This window comes from Micropterus salmoides, unplaced genomic scaffold, assembly GCF_014851395.1.
Source record: "Micropterus salmoides isolate LMB-PRFRI ecotype aquatic unplaced genomic scaffold, ASM1485139v1 Ms_hic_scaffold_23, whole genome shotgun sequence".
Taxonomy (NCBI): Eukaryota; Metazoa; Chordata; class Actinopteri; order Centrarchiformes; family Centrarchidae; genus Micropterus; species Micropterus salmoides.
Window position 1 is genome coordinate 951978 of NW_024041484.1, and position 22504 is coordinate 974481.

Genomic DNA, 22504 nt, shown 5'->3' on the forward strand with positions numbered 1-22504 from the left:
ACTTGAGGAGGTTTCCAAGGTTAAACAGAGCTCGGTTATGCTGAGGGTTTGTGTCCAGTGCTCTCCTGTAGTAGCGCTCAGCCTCCTCTGGGTTGCGAGTTAGAGTGCCGAGGTTGTTCATGGCGCTGGCATGGCGGGGGTATAACCTGAGAGGGAAGAAATGGACACAAAAAAAACAGGAGAGGGGAGGTTGGAAAGAGGAGGAGAGAAAATAAGGAGACAGAACAAGAGTCCAATTCAATTGATAGTATACAGTCTGCAGAATAACTGCAAATGTTTGACTTAAGTAAACCTGTAATAACTGACTTTTTTCCCAAGTAGTGAACACAACATTGAAATATACATACATACACACACTTTTTAAGTTGATATGGTGAACAAACAATAGCTTATTTACACATGCAACATTCGCTTGGAGTGGTGTTGAAAGTCGTCTGTAACAAGCATTACAGTCAAACTATGTTCATATTAGGAACCACTAATGGCTGCACACTTCCAGAGGGAAGCATAGCATAACATGATCTTGTTTGGACAAAGTGCCTTGTGACAGTGATAAGGATTGTCTTAAGAGCAATTGGTGATGATAACTCAGCAGCAAGTGTGGGGAATCTGCGTCCAACAGGCTCTCTGCTGACATTTACTGCTGCTCTCCATCACTGCAAGACCTCTGTGTGATTAAAATACACTTTTATAGTTAGTGCCCATTATGGTGACTCAAGCCTCAAGACACAGTGGGCAATGCTCTTCCCTGTTCCTATGGTAACTTTGTTACCCCCTTTTTAATGGGTTGGCATTGCCTTGTGCAGAAAAAGATGCAGTCGTGGAAAAACCTGAGAGAAGCCAGCACTGATCAACAGAGGGAGAGCCGTCACATAACACCAGTGGCAGCCTTAAGCATCTGGAATGATGAATGACCTGTGGAATGATGGACCATCATTCCACAGTTCACAATCAATACAGTGAAACTTCACACTTAAGGCACACCTGTGCAATACCCATGCTGTCTGATCAGCATCTTGATATGCACATATGCACATGTACCCTGCCTTATCCAATCAGATGTCCTGACAGTGATGGAAGTAAGGCACACTGCTACAATGGGTGGAAGGGGATGTAGCTTCTGGACTCCTGCACAGAGACTTCCTTTGTCTTTGTTCGAATGGGGCCTGATGCTGTAGTGACAAGCTCTTAAGTGCAGAGACACAGCTCATGCAAGGTTAACGCCTCCCAACATTCAAGTCTATTGTCCACAGCTTTAATTAAATTCTAAGCTAGTTTCAACTAGCTGTACCAATTCAAATCAACACAAATGCTAAAAGTTCTAATTGAGTTTCTGTACTCACCAATGAGGTCAGTTACAGCTTCCTTCTCCTTAGAGCCTTGCTGCTAGCGTGGCTAAAAATCACCAAAATTAGGAAAACTAAGGAAACCTAACCTAACCTAAGGAAACAGATGTAACAGCATCTGCTTACATCCCTATGTCATATACACTTCTGGAGGAGACTTAAAGAATTAACTTATTGACTTCTTTCAAGTGCTCATTATGTGTCCTTGTCTCCTCGCTTCTCTATACAGCAGCCTATGACCTGGAAATCAGTCAAAGGATGCCATTAATAAATCAATACCTTTAGGATTTAGTCAGATTTCTCTACTTCTAGTTGATGGATTATGTCTGACTTTGGGAATCAAAAATTGCCCTGTTAATTAAAGTAAGTTTGAGAGGTCGGGTGGGTTTGAGGTTAATTATGAGCTGGGATGTGGTTTGGCGCTGGATGAAAGCTATTGGGGCTCTCTGCTCAGGGTTGGTAGGCTGGATTAGCAGAGAGCCATTGTACCGTGAGTGCATCGCAGCACACAACTCTGCTGCTACAGGAAGATGCAGAGAATGAAAAGGAGAGGTGGAGAAGAAGAGAAAAAAGATCTACGTGACCACCTCAAGTCAATTTCAGACAGGTTGCAATCATGTAGCGTGATAGTTGTCAAGTTTAAATGACAGACAGTTGGTGGACAGAGTTCCATTAAACTTGTAAGCACATCATATTGTAATGAAGACTGATTACCATCACCTGTGTTAGGGGGTGGGCAGGATCATGCAGTGATAAAGGGAGTGTTTTGAACGGCCCAATTTGGCTGATAGAGAGACTAAACTACTTTAGTCTGTGGCTGTGGTGGGAGGGTGCTATTCGCTACTTTTAGTGTTCCTGGCAGTGAAGATAGCCGGCAGGGGGTCTGTTCCTGTGTTAGGAGGGGAGGCACGCGCCTTTAGGTAGAGAGGGACCCGGATCTAGTAAGTGCCTGTGTCTGTGTTTGACTGTTTCTCAAGTCGACATGCCAATCCAAGTGATTTTCCGCAGCCAGGGTTTGAATCCAGCTTATGGTTTGGAGTGGTCTTATTATGTGTTGCATTTTTATATGGTGTCTCGGCAGTTTTTCAGGGTACAGGTTGCTGTGTGGTTGATACAGTATGCAGTGGTCCTCTCGGGTACAACCATCAACAAGAGAGGTATAAAATTCTACTCATTGTCACAGATAAATAGCTGCCAGATTACAGATGGACTAATCTGAAAAAAGGACAGAAGGATGGAGGCGTACACATGAGAGAGGAGAGGTTGAACCACATCTCTGTGGTTCCTCAGGAAGCCTCTGCAGTGACAGGAACAATTAATGGACACTCTCCTCATCAAGGCAGCCTGTGTGTATGATAGATGAATAGAGCACAAGCTTGCAGCTGAAACCAGGCCATAACGTGCATGAACTTGCTCCAATTAAAATGCATTATTCTGAAATAAATTAATTGCACTTTAATCAATTAAGAAACAATAGACAAATTAGGCAACAATATTGTTGTTTAAATGAAAAATTAACCCACATATTTGTTGCACATTGTGTTTTTGCACCAGGGAATGTTATGCACTTTCTTGTGTTGGGTGATGAGATAATAAAATTGAATGTGAAATAGACTTTTCACTTACAAACTCTTAATCTAAAAAAATTACTGCAATTTGGACCTTTGCAGTTGAATTTGAATTGTGCCCTGATTTCATGACAGGATTACACCAAGCTTCTTTTTGGAAATCTGGCAACAGTATAAAAATGGCCATGAAAAATTTTGTCATAAAAAATGTCATTTTACATTCAGTTTCATTATCATTACGACAGTGTTGTGTTTAGGAATACACTAAAAATTGTCAGTGAAGTTTTCCTTACACCTTTTCATTGTGGCAGTAATTATGCATTTTCAAAAATGAAAAGACAACAAGAGCTCATGCAGATTTTAGTAACAAAAGTTTTGTGTGACAAATGTATTTGCATAAAATCCCTATAACAACCCTTGCATTTAGGTTCCAATGTCACAATACTGTATGACAATGTATTACAAAAAAGCCCTTATGCTATTTTAAACTTACATTGACTCTACCAAAGACTGTGTGCAAATTCCTGCATGGAAATTCTACGTCGCAACACATTTGCTTTAAATTGTCTGCTTAATCAAGAAATGTGTATAAAGCTATGTCACAATATATTTGATTTAAAGGGATAGTAAGTAGTTGTAATCAAATACACTTCATGTTAAATAATACATAATATATGGAGCAAAGGAAGGTTCTAGCAAATGTGTTTTGACATACTGTGATTTATGCAAATAAAAACCAATTAATGGTGACATAGGCACTTGTTATGCAAATGTGTGTGCATATTCTGGAGTCCAATGAGCTTAATAAAAGATAACATTTTGGTAAAGATTGAGTCGTGTTTTGAGACCTTGTGTAGTATGCAAAAGAAGGTCATCAAAACCTTCCAGGAATATGGAAACTTGAAACAGTGATTTATGACCATCATAACCAATCATTTCTGCAGTACTAAATTAAACTGATGGCTCATACAGCTCCACAGATATTGCACAGATTCATGTCGATACAATTCAGACAGAAGTTATGGAAAAACAAGCCACTTACTGCATTATTTTCTATACCTTCAGCACAATTCTTCGGGGCCTTGGTAGCTGTTTGACTGCTCACATTACATGCAATCATTTTTATTTTTAGCCAAACATTTTAGGGTTTTTGCTGGGCATTCAGCTGTAGCCTAGGGCTGGACGAAATGCCCAAAAATGTTATCACGATAAAAAGTGTCATATTTTTCAATATCGATAATTATCACGAGAAGTATCAAACCGTTATTTCTTTCTGATTTAAAGGCTGATTTTTGCTCCTGAGTTAAAGTTAAAGGAACCTGATGGTTAATTGTGGTTTAAACCAGGGGCATAGGAGCGACTTTGAACCTGGGGGGGATGCAGAAGGGCTGGGGGGGTTCGGGTGCATTCCCCCCCGATTTTTTTTTTCATTTCTAATGACTTTTGAAAACAGAATGTATTTATTAGTGTGGCTCAAAGAGGGTATTTGCAGTGACAGAAGATGGAGAATAGAATGGAGAGGGGAGATTATGAAAACTCTGGTGCAGTTTAATATAACTTGAACAAAACCGACTACATACCATAAAAACCATGGAACAGCTGCTAGTTAATGTAGCTAGCCACAGTACAAATGTATTTAGTTATCCTAATGTTAGACTTGTGAGCTGTCTGTGATATTTCCTGTATCTAACTTGGCCCTGACTCTCCCTGTAACAAATGTTTGTGAACACAGAACTGTCTTCAATGCAAACTCTGATGACATGCCAATGGCCTAACAAAATCTTTTACTATGTGAATATTAGAATATACAGTATGTCTAGTAGCTATCCATACAACTTACAAGCTCATCCTACTTTGTTTTTTCTACTCCTACTCCTGTGACCTCTGACCTCTTCCTCTTAAAATACTGCAGGATGCTCGTCTCTGTGTGACAATTTTGACTACTTTTAAATTGTTTATGGACACGTAGCAGAGACACATACACACCTCAGGACACAGGGTTTTAAGGTCAAGGACAGGCACAAACAAATGGCCCAGGAGTTTGTCCCTGGTCAGCCCACTCTCCAGACAAAGCATTTGCTGGGGCCTCTGGGTCTTCAGAGACCTTTATTCCTGCATTCTTGAGAATTTTATGCAATTACAGTACATAACTAAATGAGCCTTTAAAATACATTTTCAAAACTAGAAACTCCTCTCTTACTCTCCTAAAGTTCTGCTATTGCCCTCATCTCTGCTGTCTGTTGCATGTTCACCATATCAGAGCTAGTAGTGGTGCCGCTGGCCAGTGTTGGGTAGCTACTCAAAATCTCTACTCAAGAAAAAGTACAATTAATCCCATAAAAATTCAATCAAGTAAAAGAAAAAAAATGACAAACCTACTCAAGTAAAAGTATAATATATTTAATAAAACATTTAATCTGCTGTTCATCAGGTTAGAAACAGCTGAGCAACAGGGTTATTTCTGGAAATGCAATTTGCTGTGCTTGTTGATTAATTTAGCTTTTATTGTGGCAGTAACATGCAGCAGCTCATTGTTGAAGCAGGTAAACCTACATACAGAGGAAGCTGCGCGTCATGCATAAAGCCCAACAGGACTGTTTTATCCACCATATTTTCTCTCTCTCTCTCTCTGCGTGAGTTAATAACAGCGGGAAGCTGCTGAGTGAAAGCCATGATTAGTTTCACCTGCAACATTCTGTTTACGGACTCACCGTCGGACAGCGCTAAAACAAATAGTAGCCTAACTTATGTGAAATAACAGGCTAATGTCTATCAAAAGAAAGCGATGCTCTTTTCAACAACAGGATACTGTTAATATATCAGAGTCAATCTGGTGATCATCTGGCTTAGATGTTACAGAGTGAAGTCTACGTTTGCTCTGCAAAGAATACGCTTTAAATGCGCCGTTAATGGAAAGTGAAAGTACTTTTTACCGGTTTGTTAAAGAGCGACGCATGAAGCTTTCCAACACGGCCAGCAGTGCCATGGTGTGCTCTCACTAGATTTCAGTCGTATTAGTAGAACAATAAAGCCTTAAAATGAAAAGACTTGCCTGATTTTCTAAATGTTTGCATCTGCCCAGCTCTGTGACTGTGACAAGCACCCGACATCAGCGCTCTTCTGCGTAACTGCACACAGCCTGGCTGACCGCTCATTTCGGTTAATGAGGCCGGATGCATATTACAGACTGGTTAAATTATGAAGGTATCAACGAAAATGTAGCGCAATTAAAAACTGATTACTGGCCTAAAGAAAATCCTAGAGTAAAGAGTAAAAGTTTTAAAAAAGGATCATGAAAATGTGCCAATGACTTTGTTTATTTTATTTATTCATTTTGCAAATTTGCGTTACTCCTGCTGCATGCGTCCTCACTACTGTCTTCAGGCAAGTAACAGCAGCACAAAAGAAAAGTCTGTAATATCAACCCGCTGCACCAGCCTCGAGTGAACTCTTTTTTTCCTCCCTTGAGTTTTCAGCACCACTTTTGTGTGGTGTCGGACTTTTTCTAGAGGCCTAACGTTAGGCTACATGTTTTTTGTCCGCGTTTCAACTATTTAATCATGCCTGATACAGAGTGTGATTGATTGACTAGTCACTCAAACCGCACCTGCTATGAGCCAACTCCGAAATCGCCTGAAAAAAGTGAAGGGGACAAAACATCGATTTTGAAATGTGGGGGGGGGGGCATGTCTTACACATCTTATTAAAAAATTAAGTCCTAATTCGTGTATAAAAAAGTGAATAAAATCAAACATTTATTGAATATTTATTGAACATTTATTATATTGTTATTGAAAAAAAAAAATCGATAATTATTGATATTGTTTTATTGTCCAGCCCTACTGTAGCCTGACTAGGGTCTACTAGGGTGACTGTCCGAAGGAGGAATAGTCGTAAGCATTCAAAGTCCACGGGGCACCATCAACCTGTTCACATTTCTAACAGATTTTCCCCACTCAGCGACACACCCGCTGAGAAACCAACTCTGATCATTGGCAGCTCCATTTTGAGAAACGTGAATTTAGCGAAGCCAGCGGCCATAGTTAAGTGCATCCCTGGGGCCAGAGCGGGCGACATTGAGTCTTATTTGAAACTGCTGGCTAAGGATTGTGGTGTCCGAACGATAATGCTGCGATGATGTGTTGAGAAGAAATCCGCTTGACACTGTTCTTGATTATAAAAGTTTATTACATCAAAGAATTCAGCATCAATTACAAGCTCTGCAGCAGCTTGGAGAGTGACCCAGCCCGATGGCCACTCTGTCTCTCTGTACATCAAACACAGCTTATATAGGACATGTTTAGGTCTCTGCTAAAAACCATATAAGGGCACAGTCCCTTCATACACACTAATCTCTACTCCCCCTACCACTGGGTCAGAGGTCAAATTCCATAGAAGGGTTCACTCTTTGCACACCCATCAATCATTACTTCCCCATAAGGGTTCACTGTCCCCAGCTACAGAGCATTATGTTAAACTGTAATGGTCAAATGCACATATGTTATACCACAGGATAAACGTAAATACAGTAAGATTGTTATTCACGTCGGCGGTAATGACTCCCGGTTACGCCAATCGGAGGTCACTAAGATTAATGTTGAGTCGGTGTGTACATATGCAAAAACAATGTCGGACACCGTAGTTTTCTCTGGACCCCTGCCAAATCTGACCAGTGATGACATGTATAGCTGCATGTCGTCATTCCGCCGCTGGTTGTCGAGGTGGTGTCCAGCAAACGATGTGGGCTTTGTTGATCATTGGCAGACTTTCTGGGGAAGACCTGGTCTGATTCGGAGAGACGGCATCCATCCCACTTGGGAAGGAGCAGCTCTCATTTCTAGAAATCTGGCCAAGTTTATTAGTGGACCAAATCCATGACAACCCAGAGTTGAGACCAGGAGGCAGAGTCGCAGTTTAACGCACTTCTCTGCCCTTCTTTTTCAGCAGTTACCCACCCAAAACCCTACGCAGAGTCGCAGTCTAACACACTTCTCTGCTCCTCCATTTCAGGAGTTACTTAGTGAAAATCCTATAGTGACGGTGTCTGCCCCCGACCATCGAAATTATTTAAAAAGGTAAACAGAAGAGGAGTTGTGCATAAAAACCTCATAAAAATTAAAACCACAAGAGCAATAGTGCAAATGAATAGGAGAGTTAAATGTGGCCTCTTAAACATCAGATCTCTCTCTTCTAAAGGTGTACTAGTAAATGAACTAATATCAGATTATGATATTGATTTATTTTGTCTTACTGAAACCTGGCTGGGTGATGGAGAATATGTTAGCCTAAATGAATCCACCCCTCCCAGTCATATTAATACTCACATTCCTCGAGGCACAGGCCGAGGAGGTGGAGTTGCAGCTATCTTCGACTCTACCCTACTAATCAGCTCTAAACCTAAACCAAACTATAACTCATTTGAAAGTCTTGTTCTTAGTCTTTTGCACCCAAGTTGGAAATCACTGCAACCAATTCTCTTCGTTATAGTTTACCGAGCACCTGGCCCATATTCTGAATTCTTATCTGAATTTGCAGAGTTCTTGTCAACTTTAGTCCTTAAAACGGACAAAGTTATTATTGTAGGGGATTTTAATATTCATGTGGACGTTGAGAATGACAGCTTTAGTACTGCGTTTATCTCTCTGTTAGATTCAATTGGCTTCTCTCAGAGTGTTCATGAACCGACTCACTGTTTTAACCACACCCTCAACCTTGTTTTGGTGTATGGTATTGAAATTGAACATTTAGTGGTGTTCCCACAGAATCCCTCTTTGTCCGACCACTGTTTGATAACTTTTGAGTTTGTATTGCTGAACTACTCGCCATTGGGCAAAAATTTCTATACAAGATGTCTGTCTGATAGTGCTATAGCTAAATTTAAGGATGCGATTCCATCAGCTCTAAATACATTATCAATTCACAAAGTAACGGAGAACTCCTGTGCTAGTTTCAGTCCCTCCCAAATCGATCATCTTGTTGATAGTGCTGCAGGCTCGCTGCGAATGACACTCGACTCTGTAGCCCCTCTAAAAAAGAAAATACTAAAACAAAGACGGTTAGCTCCATGGTATAATACTGAAACTCGCAAATTAAAGCAAATATCGCGGAAACTTGAGAGGAATTGGCGTTCCACCAAAGTGGAAAATTCTCGTTTAATTTGGCATGATAGTCTTAAAACTTATAGGAAGGTCCTCCGTAATGCTAGAGCAGCGTACTACTCGTCATTAATAGAGGAAAATAGGAACAACCCCAAGTTATCTCTTAACTCAGGAACCTTAGAAACAGCTGTAGAACCAGATACATGTTTAGACTGTTTTGCTTCCCTCAATCTTTACCAACTAACTTCAATAATTTCTTCATCTAAACCATCAACCTGCCTCTTAGACCCCATCCCGACTAGGCTGCTTAAAGATGTTTTACCCTTAGTCAGCACCTCTATACTAGATATGATCAATCTATCTTTATCAACAGGCTATGTACCACAGTACTTTAAAGTAGCTGTAATTAAACGTCTTCTGAAAAAGCCCAAACTTGATCCGGATGTTTTAGCCAACTATAGACCTATATCTAACCTTCCATTTCTCTCTAAGGTTCTGCTGAACAGCTGTGTGACTTTCTACAGAGCAATAGTTTATTTGAGGATTTTCAGTCAGGATTTAGAGCTCATCATAGCAAAATTTTAACGACCTTACTAACGACCTCCTTATTGCATCAGACAAAGGACTTGTCTCTGTACTGGTTTTATTAGATCTTAGTGCTGCATTTGATACCATTGACCATCAGATCCTATTGCAGAGACTGGAATATTTCATTGGCATTAAAGGAACCGCTCTAAGCTGGTTTAAGTCCTATTTATCAGATCGATTTCAGTTTGTACATGTTAATGATGAGTCCTCCATGCACGCCAAAGTTAGGCATGGAGTTCCTCAAGGATCTGTCCTCGGACCAATCCTCTTCACTTTATATATGCTTCCTTTAGGCAATATTATCAGGAAACATTCATAAGCTTTCATTGTTATGCAGATGATACTCAGTTATATCTATCGATCAAACCAGATGAAACTCATCAGTTAGCTAAACTTCAAATGTGCCTTCAGGATGTTAAAACCTGGATGACCTGTAATTTTCTCATGTTAAACTCAGATAAAATTGAAGTTATTGCTCTGGGGCCTAAGCACCTCCGTGACGCATTATCTAAAGATATAGTTTCCCTGGATGGCATCGCCCTGGCCTCCAGCACCACTGTGAGGAATCTTGGAGTTATCTTTCATCAGGACATGTCGTTTAAGTCTCACATTAAGAAAATTTCAAGGACCGCCTTTTTTCACCTACGTCATATTGCGAAAATCAGGAACATTCTGTCTAAAAATGATGCAGAAAAACTAGTCCATGCATTTGTTACTTCTAGGCTGGATTACTGCAATTCCTTATTATCAGGCTGCTCGAAAAAGTCCATTAAGACTCTTCAGCTGATCCAGAATGCTGCAGCACGTGTTCTGACAGGAACCAGGAAAACAGATCACATTTCTCCTGTTTTAGCTTCTTTGCATTGGCTTCCAGTAAAATCCAGAATAGAATTTAAAATCATTCTTCTTACCTACAAAGCTCTTAATGGTCAGGCACCATCTTATCTTAAAGAGCTCATAGTACCTTACTACCCCACCAGAGCACTGCGCTCCCAGAATGCAGGGTTACTTGTGGTTCCTAGAGTCTCCAAAAGTAGACTAGGAGCCAGAGCGTTCAGCTATCAAGCTCCTCTCCTGTGGAACCAGGTTCCAGTTTGGGTTCAGGAGGCAGACACCATCTCCACATTTAAGAGTAGGCTTAAGACTTTCCTCTTTGATAAAGCTTATAGTTAGGGCTGGCTCAGGTGAGTCCTGAACCATCCCTTAGTTATGCTGCTATAGGCCTAGACTGCCGGGGGATTTCCGATGATGCAATGAGCTCCTCTCTCCTCTACTTTCTCTCCCTCTGTATGCAACCTCATCCCATTATTGCATGTTACTAACACAACTTCTCCCCTTTCTGGTAGTCTTGTGCTTTCTCATCTCTCTCCTCTCTCCTATCACTTCCTGCAGGTTTTCTGGTTCTGGAGCTGTGGAGTCTGGATCTGTGGTTGCGGGTCACCTGCTGCCCCCGTGTTCCTGCTCGACACCCTCTGCTGCAACGACTACTGTTGCTAGTCTTATTGTTATTATAATCATTAACATTACGATTGTTACCATTAACACTATTATAAATATCTGTACCATTTTTCATTTAGTCTATAGCAACATCACCTTCACTGTCTGTACCTCTGTGTGTATATTGTGTAGGCTGCCTCCCTCCCCTCTCTCTCTCCTTACATCTCTCTCTCTCTCTCTCCCTCTCCTTCACCCCCAACCGGTCGAGGCAGATGGCCGCCCACCCTGAGCCATGGTTCTGCTCGAGGTTTCTGCCTCTTAAAGGAAGTTTTTCCTTGCCTCTGTCTCCTAGTGCTTGCTCTTGGTGGGAACTGTTGGGCTTCTGTAAATAGCATCATAGAGTACGGTCTAGACCTGCTCTTTTATGAAAAGCGCTGTGAGATAACTGTTGTTGTGATTTGGCGCTATATAAATAAAATTGAATTGAATTGAATTAGCCACTCTTTGGCTGATCAGCAGCACAGTGGAGAGGAGTGGAGTGTACATTAATTGACTCAAGGAGTAATGTCTCAAGGCAAGGTTTTGTAGCATTTGCAACATGAATTGAAGCTCAGGTTTTTTGTAAAATGTGAACAAAAAGAGCCACAGGACTAAACCACAGTGGCATCACAACGAGAGGGAAACTTTGTGTCTTTGTCATTTAACAAGCTGATGTTTAGAATTTGAACAGGAACATCAATGAAACAGTTCTATTAGCAACAGGAAACAGCTTTGACTTAAATGGAGGGGGATTAGTACAGTTTAAGAGAGCTTTGAGAGCTTTGGCTCAGAGTCAGACCTGAGGGCAGTGGTGTAGTGGTGAATGGCCTCCTGGTGCCGGCCGCTGTCTTTCAGGAAGTTGGCGTAGTTGTAGTGGACTTTAGCATTGTGAGGCAGAGTCTGGATACCAGAGCTGAAACAAGGAGGAAGAGCGGGAAGAGGAGGAGGCATGAGGTCGGGCTGTAGAAAGAAATGGGTTGCAGACATCTGAGCAAAATAACTGTGATGAACGGAAGCCTGCAGCCCCACTGGGACTGGATATATGTGTGTGTATGGGGGGACACATTACTTGTGCTAGTCAGTGACCTTAACCTGTCCAGAGCGCCTTTTTGGGTAATTTTTCACGCCCACCCCAGTAATAATTACAGCCACAATGACCTCTTGTTTTTCTGTGAACTGGCTGCTCTTCCTGTCATTTAAATCCCATCCAGAGGAATGTCCTCCTGTTTCTAAGTGTCTTATCAGCTCAGAGTGAAATTTGAGTTTTGTGTGACAACATGCTGTTGCTACTCTGAGAGATGGAAACATGCGAACACCAACATATAGGCTTATCCTGGAACCAATATGACAATAGAACAAAAGTAAAGCATTCAGGAGACAGCTATTCTCTTTACAGCCTTGTTTTTTAGCCGATACATGGCTTGCTGCTAGGTGGGGATGGTGGTGGGGCTTTAAAACATAAATGCCTAGGAGCCCTTTGTCTCATAATCCGTCCATGACAACATTACATGATCATATGAGCACCTGTAACTCTGACAGGGAGCTTATTCCATTCTATAATAGCTTTAAAAAGGGTAGATAGAGCAATGCCATGATAATCTGTTTTTTTCATCTGTGAAAGAGGTGGGTAAAAAAGTTTTGGCAGGATAATTTTTTTTCTAAGTTACTATTTTTCACCTGTGAAAACAGGCCTTAGCATATGTTAAGGAAGTTCTCTCATTCTCGCACATACCCACAGTATCTCCTTACCGGAAGAGGGCCTCCCTGGAGAGCCAGACGTGGTTCTGCTGGACGGTCTTCCAGGAGAAGAGCAGGAACAGAAGTAGCATCGAGACACTGAGAACTGTGGTGCCCCAACGGCCCACCACCGAACACAACCGACCAAGGCCATGAGCTACCAGGATACAGTAACCCATACTTGAAGAGGAGAGGTGTAGGAGGGAGGATTTAAATGAGGGGAAAGGAGGACAGAGGGGAGAGTGAGAGACAAAAAGGCAAAGGTATTATTCATGGCCCATGAGTTCTTCTTGATCTGTTACTGCAGTCCTACATCCTCTCAGTGTTGCTGTCATTACTCAGCACGTGCCTCTTCAAACCTGTGTGACATCATGTCATTGCCCCCGGGGGCCTTTCATCCAAATCACTTCAGGTCCCACGGATGGCTGCTGTGGCCTAATAATAACAATCCTGTAGTATAAAGGTAATTTCCACTAGACCAAATGCGCATCTGCCTCTTGTGAAAAACAGACCTGTGGTTGTGTTTTGTGTTTGGAATTGTTGGGTTTCTGTAAATAACATCACAGAGTACGGTCTAGACCTGTTCTTTTATGAAAAGCGCTCTGAGATAACTGTTGTTGTTATTTGGCGCTATATAAATAAAATTGAATTGAATTAAATTGTTTTTATGTATAAATATAACGCCCTGAAGACCTTATTGCTGACAATGAGCTAGACTGCCTATTTCTTACTGAAACCTGGTTGGGTGAGGATGCACCAGCAACACTTACAGAAGCCTATCTCACAATTTATGTGTTCTTCCATTCCTGTAGAGAAGGTAGGAAAGGTGGGGGAAAAGCTGCAGTACTCACTGAACCTCTAAAGTATAGAGACGCTGACCTTGGAGTGTATTTTGAGAATAATGCAGTAACCTTGAGCTGTTACCTGCCATTGTTGAGACTAACCATCTACAGACTGCAAAACTCTCTTTTTTGCTGAATTCTCTGAATTTCTCACATGCATTCACGTTAAATATGATCAATAATAATACGTTCAATTTTAATTGGTGATTATAATATACATGTTGATAACAGGAGAGTTAATAAAGTGAAGCACTTTTAATGTATTAGAGTGTATGGATTTTAAACAGCATGTTAATGAACCAACTCATAATGTAGGTCACTCTTTGGACCTGGTATTATCATATGGGCTGAACATAAATGTTTCTTGTATTGTTCACTTGGCTCTCTAAGAACACCACTGTGTATGTTTTATTTATTTTATTGAAAAACAAAACAACCAACATCTGTCAACTCCACAAGGCCATAACAGCTGAAGACACACCCAGCATACACTGTGAAGCCCTGCTGGACAGTTTCAGCCTGGTTGACATGCTCAGGGAAGTGGTAACAACAATTAAGTCCACTCCACATGCACCCTTGACAGTTCTCAAAAAAAGGTTTTTAATTTGGTGTCTTAAGCATTGGCATATACAAAACAGCTCGCCTGTGGTCCAGCCCTTTCCCTTTCATCCCTGTGATGTCACAGGGATAACAGCAAAATGCACGATAATGCTCGCTAAGCATGCTCACTATGCTGCTGTAGGCCTAGACTGCCTGGGGACTTCCCATGATGCAATGAGCTCCTCTCTCCTCTACTTTTTCTCCCTCATTTAAAACTTACGGATGAAAGATACTTTTGTTACAGATTAAAAACTCACCACTCTCAAATTCTTGCTCCATTCCACGTTGCTAAGCTGGTAAGGGGATATACAGCTGAACCGAAGCCATGTTTACCAGCTTCTCACTGACTGCCCTTCTCTGCTTCTGATTGGCTAGGTTCAGTGTGTAATATTTCTGAGGATCTATTGAAAGAAATGCAATATAATATCCATAACTATGTTTTCAGTGGTGTGTAAAGACCTTACATAATGAACCATTATGTTTTTATTACCTTAGAATGAGGTATTTTTATCTACATAACCATGGGCACCCCCTTCTATGGAGGTCGCTGTATTTTGTCGTCATGTTTCTATTGTAGCTGTCAACGAACAAACCATCACCGCGTTCTTCTTCTGCTTGTATAATTCCAGCTGTGTAGACGCCCATCACTACATTGAATACATACATAGAAGAAGAAGAGGGAATAATAATAATAATAATAATATAAAGTCTCTGAGTAGTCTTCTGGTTTATTAGAGTTAAGAATAGAAGTGACATTTGGACAAATGAAGAGCACACGTGTTATTTAGTACGAGAGCCAACAGCCTGTGGATCTTTATACCATGAAGCCAGAGTCGGGACAGATGCAGACAGCTGACGGCAGAAATCACGGATGTTGTGGATTTTCCCAGATGGAAGACTATAATGTGGGACAGATGTTTTCAATGCGGTGCTGAAGTTGTCTGTTTTCTGCTGGACAGGTAATTAACTTAAGTTTGTCAGACTTTAGCGATGCAAATGAAAGCTGTTGTTTGATAGCTTTAGCTTGAAGCTGGCCATAATCACAGAGAGCCGTGAGGTGTTTCCCCTGTTAGTGGTGTGAAATATGTAGTTGCATTAATTTCATGTCGCCTAGTTATTCTCCAGCCTGTGGGTTGGCTATGCCAGTTACATTAGCAAGACAATCAGCTGATTAATTCGCAATAAAACCGTAACATTAGCTTAGAGCATAGAAGCATCAGCCAGCTAAACTCTGCGCTCTGTTTTGGCTTTGTCGGTTATGTTTGTGAGACAATCAGCTGATCACTAATTGGCAATAAAATGATAGCTTCAGCCAGCTAAACTTTTGCACACAAATGTGTAACTTTTACTTTCACACGCTAAATGCCCATTAAAAATGTAGCACCGTTTTACCACAAGCTGCAATTATGGCTGTCAGTATTACTTTGTGTTTCTGTAGTATTTTAAAAAATTCAAAAAGACATTTTAGTAAGATTTGCATGCTTATCTAATTAAGCAAAGTGAGAGGAGCCTTGATCCTCACCAGCCAATGCCTTTGTAAACTTCATGTATTATGTGGTTTATAATGGACTATGGTGCAGAAACAGTGAGCTTACATTGTCCTGTTATCTGTCAGTGGTCAGACTTGATGCACTAGATGTGATAGTTTCTGAGATGTTACTTTGGTATGTTAGTCCAGATGAGCCAACCCTCCCAAGTTGTAAAATACTGTATTACAGGAGTATGAGAGCACTTCATTTCTTGATGTGGCTGTTGTTGATTAATGAACAAGTAATAATAATATAAAAAAATATATGGTTTTACTGAATAATTAAGTAAATATAATTCCTTAATATACAGTATCTATCTACAGAAACCTAATTTCTTGACTGGCAACTCTCTACTATCTCATAGATGACATCTTTGCACCGTAGCTATACAACTCTCTTGGATAGGGGAGGGGGGTGCAATTCGCAACCCTCACCACTAGATGTCACTAAAACGTACACACTGAACCTTTAACTAGTAATTGGCATGTGCAACTGCCAACAAAGATCATGTAGAGACAAGATGTATCAATCCATAGCTAAAACAAAGCCTTCAACACACAAGGTGAAAAGAGGAGCTGCAGCAATGCGCAGTATGACAAAAATATGGTGTTTTTTGAAAATTAACCTATGTAAACCTGTTCTGGTACAACCCCTAAATAAGATTATGAACCTGAAAATGAGCTGTATGAATTTCTTGCTGGCTAAATCAACAGTGGTCCACAGGATGGTAATATGGGTGGCGTTAGTTGGTGAAGTAATGTGGAAAGCATATAACTTTGCACCGGATAACATTAGCGACTGCTCGGTTGTTCCGACCCGGCGTCCCCACATTAAAAGCAGAATAGTGGCTGATGCAAGCAATGGAGAAAACAAGTGAGTTTTGAGCCCATTGACAATAAGGCAATGAAAATTGGATTAATTTCATTGAAAAATTTACATATAGTCCCTTTAATATCTTATTTATAGGCCTTATTATTATACTTATTTAATTAAGTTGCAGTCTTTCGTGATTTGAAGAGGGCACAAAGCCAGATATTATTTCATTTAACAGATCCTTTGCTAAAGCAATGGCGTAAAACAATGTTAGAGAACATTTTATGTTTTAAGTTTGTGAATGTTTATGCTTCATTATGAAACTGTGGCGGAACTATTTAGACTATGGCAGGCCGCACTGGACTGGGAAAATGGGAAACACTGGACTATATAAAGTCATATCCCTATTTTGGCTACATTCAAACAGGTGGTAATTTTAATGTGACTTTATAGGCGTTAGCATAATACTTTTTCTATTAACATAGTATGTATGATTGTATGGGAGTATGGCGGCTCTCTGCTGTTCTTCCTTGGGGCGGGGTACAGCTTCCCCCGGGACATGCGGTCTGGGGTCCTTTGCGCTTTGGGGGGTCGCAGGGTGCCCTGGCTTCTGGGGGTGGGGGTCTCTGCGCGGGTTGATCCGATTGCGGTTTGGTGGGCTGCGGTGGGATTGTGGGGCGATTGTCGATACATCTTGATGCATTGTGCTTTTTCCCTGGGCAGGGTCTCTGAATGGCTGCTGGGCGTTTAGTTTGTGCATTGGAGTCCGGGGGAGGCATTTCCTTGTTGGCTTGGAGGGACCTGTTTGCGTCGTTGGCCTCGGATCCGTGCTTCCCCATTTCTCTGTCGGCCAGTTGTTCTGTCGGCATTACGTTGTCAACTGGCATTTGGGTCGGGGTCTTCCGCGTTTGCATTGCGGTGCATCTGGGAATCTTTGGGTTTTTTTTGATTGATTTATTCTTTTTCTTTCTCCCACCCCTATTGGCTACTGGGGCTCTTGCCTGCCTGTTGCTGGGGTAAGTGTGGCACAGTCGTGGCGTCCCACTCTCACTAACAACTACATTCTTTAACAGGCTTATGCGCACACACATGTACCCACACACATACAGACACATTCACCCACACGCACACAGACACACACAGACACAATCAGTCTCACACATAGACACAAACAAATTTAGGTTGTCCCTGGTAGAATTATTCCTGATGCTTTTCTTTCAGTTACTTATTTAAATTAATTGTTATTATTCCAGCTCTCATGGCTGTGCTGTATTGCTTATTTAGTGTGCTGGACTGTTTCTTGTTTTCATTTTTCTCTTAGTTGTCTTAATATGTCAGCTGTTCATTGCTGCTGTTTCGGCTGGTGGTCTTTTACTATTATTATTATTTTTATTGTTTGTTTTTGTTTGTTGTTGTTTTTCTCCTCCCCAAGCCCCCCTCTCTGTTCTATTGCAGGTTTCGTTGCTTTCTGCAACTGGTGCTTCCCACAGCTTTTCCCTGTTGTCCCCACCTTCCATCCCCCTTTCCCCCTTCTCTTACAGGTCTTGTCCTTTCTCTGTGCTGTCTGTTTGTGCCCCCCCATCCCCGTGTCTGCCCCCCTGTCCAGCCCGGTGACAAATCAATACATAATTAAATAAATAATAAAACAGACAAAGGAGTATTTTAATACTGTCTTGTTAAAGTAAAATATGTCTGGCACAATATGGTATCCAGGTCATCATACTCTATACCAGGCTGCTGGGCAGGACAGGTTTATAAAAAAAAAAATAAAAAAAAAAGATGGCGCTGAGTATAGCTGCCTAGGTGTTAGGTGCTTGGTTTTGTTTTGTTTTTGTGACTTAATTCAGTTTTCGGCTGTGATTCCCGATACTCTTTCACCAGGGAGGAGCTCATGAACATCAGGGGAACAACTCCAGCAGATTTAATTCCCACTTTTCTTGCGTCATCAGTGGAATTATTGGACATTTTGGTCAAGGGCTCGCTTGCTGTCGTTTGCGATGTGAAGCGCCGCAGGAGAGGGAAATGAGCAAGGGTCGCTTCGCCGGCGGGGAATCCGCACACCCCTACCGGCAATATTTCTCTCCAATGTGCGCTCACTGTGCAACAAACTTAAGCTTCTGGTGGGGAAAAACAGAAACTTGTATTCATCTTCTGTTCTGTGCTTCGCGGAGACGTGGCTGTGTGAACTGATACTGGACTCCGCACTGCAGCTGGCAGGCTTCCAACTGTGCAGAGCGGACCGCGACACAGAACTCTCCGGCAAAACAAAAGGTGGAGGTGTCTGTTTTTATATTAACAATGGCTGGTGTACCAACATGACATTGATTCAGCAGCACTGTTCTCCTAATCTGGAATTTCTTATTAACTGTAAACCGTTTAACTCCCCCCGTGAGTTTGCTTCCTTCACTCTGGTCGGTGTTTACATGTCACCACACGCCAACATTCAGGATGCACAAAGCATGCTGGCCGACCGGATCCTGTGTGTGGAGCAGACAAACAAAATTACGATACTAATGTCATAATATGTCATAATGAGAGTTCATAATATTTTTATTCTAGCTGGCCTCTACTCTGCTGTGCATTACCTTATTGATCCGCTTGTATATAGCCTATCCCCTTTAGACCATTAGACCAACACAGTTTGGGACAGCATGCTGCATGTGAACCCGAAACAAACCAAAAACACTACAGATTAGGCAGATAGGCCTTTCTCACCACAAATCCACAGGTTAATTTCAACAGCCCCGATAAAGTACCGCTCACAGTCCAAAACAGCAAGGCTGCGCTTCAATTTTAAGATTATTAAATTGCATAACTGTAGCCTACCAGTTATGTTACTGTCACAGCGCGAGCTGGACATCATTAAAATTGCCGGGGTCACATCAGCTGGGCAGAGTTGATTTGTGCCAGAACCTCTTGCGGCGCAGTATGTAGCCCCCTGACATTTTGCAGCCCTTTCAGATATAAAGCGATTTGTGCTGCGCCGGACGTGGGATTCAGCGCCATGGGTCGGTCCTGGTGCCTCTGCAGCTGGGGACTATCCGCAGCAAGCTGAGTCACAGTCAGTCCTGTCTTTGAGCCACCTGAAAACGTGATTCTTTTTTACTCAGTAACGGCTGTGATTTAAAATGTAGCGAAGTACAATACCTCAAAGAAAACATGCTTAAGTAAAAGTAAAAATACAGATTATAAAAATGCTTTTAAATATTAGTACACAAAAAAATCCCTACTCAATTACGGTAACATGAGTAAATGTAATTTGTTACTTTCCACCTCTGCTCTACATGGAATCAATCTTCCCTCACCATTTTTCTGTGTGTGCGTGTGTGTGTGTAGTCAGGGTAATAAATTGTCTATTAAAAAAGTTGAACACAGTGCCAGCCTTACGGCCAAAGCTTGTTTTTTTGTTTTACTACTTAATTTTTCAAACATGTGAGCAACACAGATTCACCAGACATTCATCATTCATAAATCTGACATGCATAAATATCGCTCATTCTGACACAGATTACAGTCAAGATTTTGGTGCACCCATTAAGGCCATGACACAGACCAGGACTTGCCTTAATGGGTTTTCCTGGGTAAGTGTTATGTCTCAGAAGTATTAAAAATGGCTTATTCCCCAACATGCCCTCTCCCTTTTCACACCCAGTTGTGAAACTAGTGAGGAAAGCCAGACGCCAGAGAAGGACACAGCCTCAAATTCCTTTGTAGACAAATAAATATTGTCTCCTTATAAACTTGCCTATTACCTTGTTTGAATTAAATAATCTTTGTTAAGTTACTTAGTGGCCTACCACTTTAATTTCAGTAGTTCTATTACCATGCGTGGGGCCATCCATGCCACCTGGCAGCTGAGAAACCAACAAGCAGTAAGGCAAACTACATTCTGTGGTCAGTTGATGTCCATTAGCTTTTAATCTTTTATTTTTAATCCCTTAGCCTAAACTCCTAGCCAAATTGAAGTTATTATCATAACTTGCGTTCATTTGTTCCCTTGTTCTCTTACACTCAAATTCTTTCCACAATAGGCCAACTAAATTCACCATAAACTCTGTTATTCTCATTGTTTGCATTCTGGCTGTTTAATCATTATTGTTCTGTGTCTTTGATATATTTAACCTCACTGTGTATTCACTTTAGTTAGTTAATAAATTTCACCGTAATCACAGGAACTGTGTGTGTGTACTGTTTAAATCCAAGTTACTGGATGGAGGATTCACGACTTTGAGACTGACTGATTAAACGGACTCAAAATGATTAGCAATTATTAACTAACTGATCACTAGTGAATAATTGTGTAATAATTAAAGCTATACTCAAGGAGTCCTAAAGCCTTGGGAGGAGAGAAAATTTTAGGTGGTGCCCCAAAACCAAGAGTTTTTATGAATTAATATTTCCAAATATTATTATTCATAACTTACATAACAGTAGTAGGTTCACTACACAAGTTACAAAGAGCAATCAATGTAAACATTTGCATCACACACAGTGGTGTGCAACAAATCAAACATAAAACAAGTCCATGTACCATTAAAGGAAAAATAAATCAGAACAATAGATCGCTCTTATAGTAGTATATATATTACTTGAGTTTCGTGAACGCAGCAACAACAAAAAATAAGTAAAAGCTTCTAAACCGGGGTCGAGGCGAAGCAGAGGAGGGAGGGCTGCCAGGGTCCGAGGAAGAAGAGGCAGGACGAGGAGGACCAGGTGCAAGCCGAGCAGCACATACCTGCCTCGAGCTTCACACTCATAACAACAACGGCATATGAACAGGTATATATATTTTAATATTAGTCTATTATCTCCCAGTGTGCTTGTCTCAAAGTTTCTCTGGTGTTTCCCCCTAAGCCCTTTGACTGTCAAAAATAAAGTGCTTTATAAATGTAATCCATCACTATTGTTATTACTTTATTATCGTTTACTGATTACTACAACTAACTACAGCTCTGCTTCAGCCATGGGCTCATCTGTGTCATGTACATTGACCTGGTGTGTAATGTAGACACAGAAGTCCCGTTAGAGAACAACAAACCCCTGTTCAATAAAAATATCTGATTATGTTCATGAATGTTGTCTTGTTACACCGATCTTTCCAATTTGGGGTTCTAACAACTATATATTCCTTTACAGGCCAGAATCTGAGGACTGTGGACAACATCCAGACTACAGTGTTTCCATGCACCACACATGGCTGACCTTCCAGACCCAGGACAGAGTAACAGACAGTTCAGTCATGCAGCATACAGACAGTTTGTAGTGTGGCAGTGTGGAGCACTTGGTCACAGAGTCGTGATACTACGTTGCTGTTTCTGGAAGATATGCAACTGTTCTCCTGATCCACCAGGACAATACAGAGGTATAATCCTAGCAGGGTGGAAGATGTAATGTCACTAACTGCTACACAAATAATTCTCTCCACTGTGTGAATAAATACCTGTACATTGTTTTTGTTTTATTCCCAGGAGGGTAGAGAAAATACAAAGTATATTTTCCCTGTAATATTTTCATTATTTTTTAAACAAAACATTGAAAATGATAAATGCCTTTTCTTTACACTTGCAGCGTAAACAATCAAGCAACTACATTTATGTCTTATGTCTCCAATAATGACATCCAAATGTGGTATAACACTTGTTTATTGTTATTAAATACTACTAAAACTACAACCTATAACACAAATAGATCATTTTAAACATCATTAAAATAAGTATATACAGGAAGAGACAAGGTGTGTCCAGATGTATCGACTGATTATGAAGACAGTCCAGACTTTACTCATAGCATCATATCACTGCTGTGGAGATGATTAAATATATCAGTCACCTCTCTGACATGATTACCACATTTCAAAACCAAGCATATTACTTTTTGATTTATATTTTGCTGTATCTAGCAACACAG

At 41.0% G+C, this 22504-nt stretch overlaps 1 protein-coding gene across 1 annotated transcript in view; it reads right to left on the reverse strand.

Annotated features, from left to right (window-relative positions):
• The window catches only part of tmtc1 (transmembrane O-mannosyltransferase targeting cadherins 1), a 206268-nt gene that overhangs the window by 49628 nt on the left and 134136 nt on the right, over positions 1-22504 (reverse strand). The window contains exons 9-11 of the mRNA XM_038738692.1: positions 12826-12993; positions 11876-11989; positions 3-146 (exon numbers count right to left, since the gene is read on the reverse strand). Coding sequence (XP_038594620.1) covers positions 3-146; positions 11876-11989; positions 12826-12993 — 426 coding nt within the window. The remainder of the gene's footprint in view (positions 1-2; positions 147-11875; positions 11990-12825; positions 12994-22504) is intronic.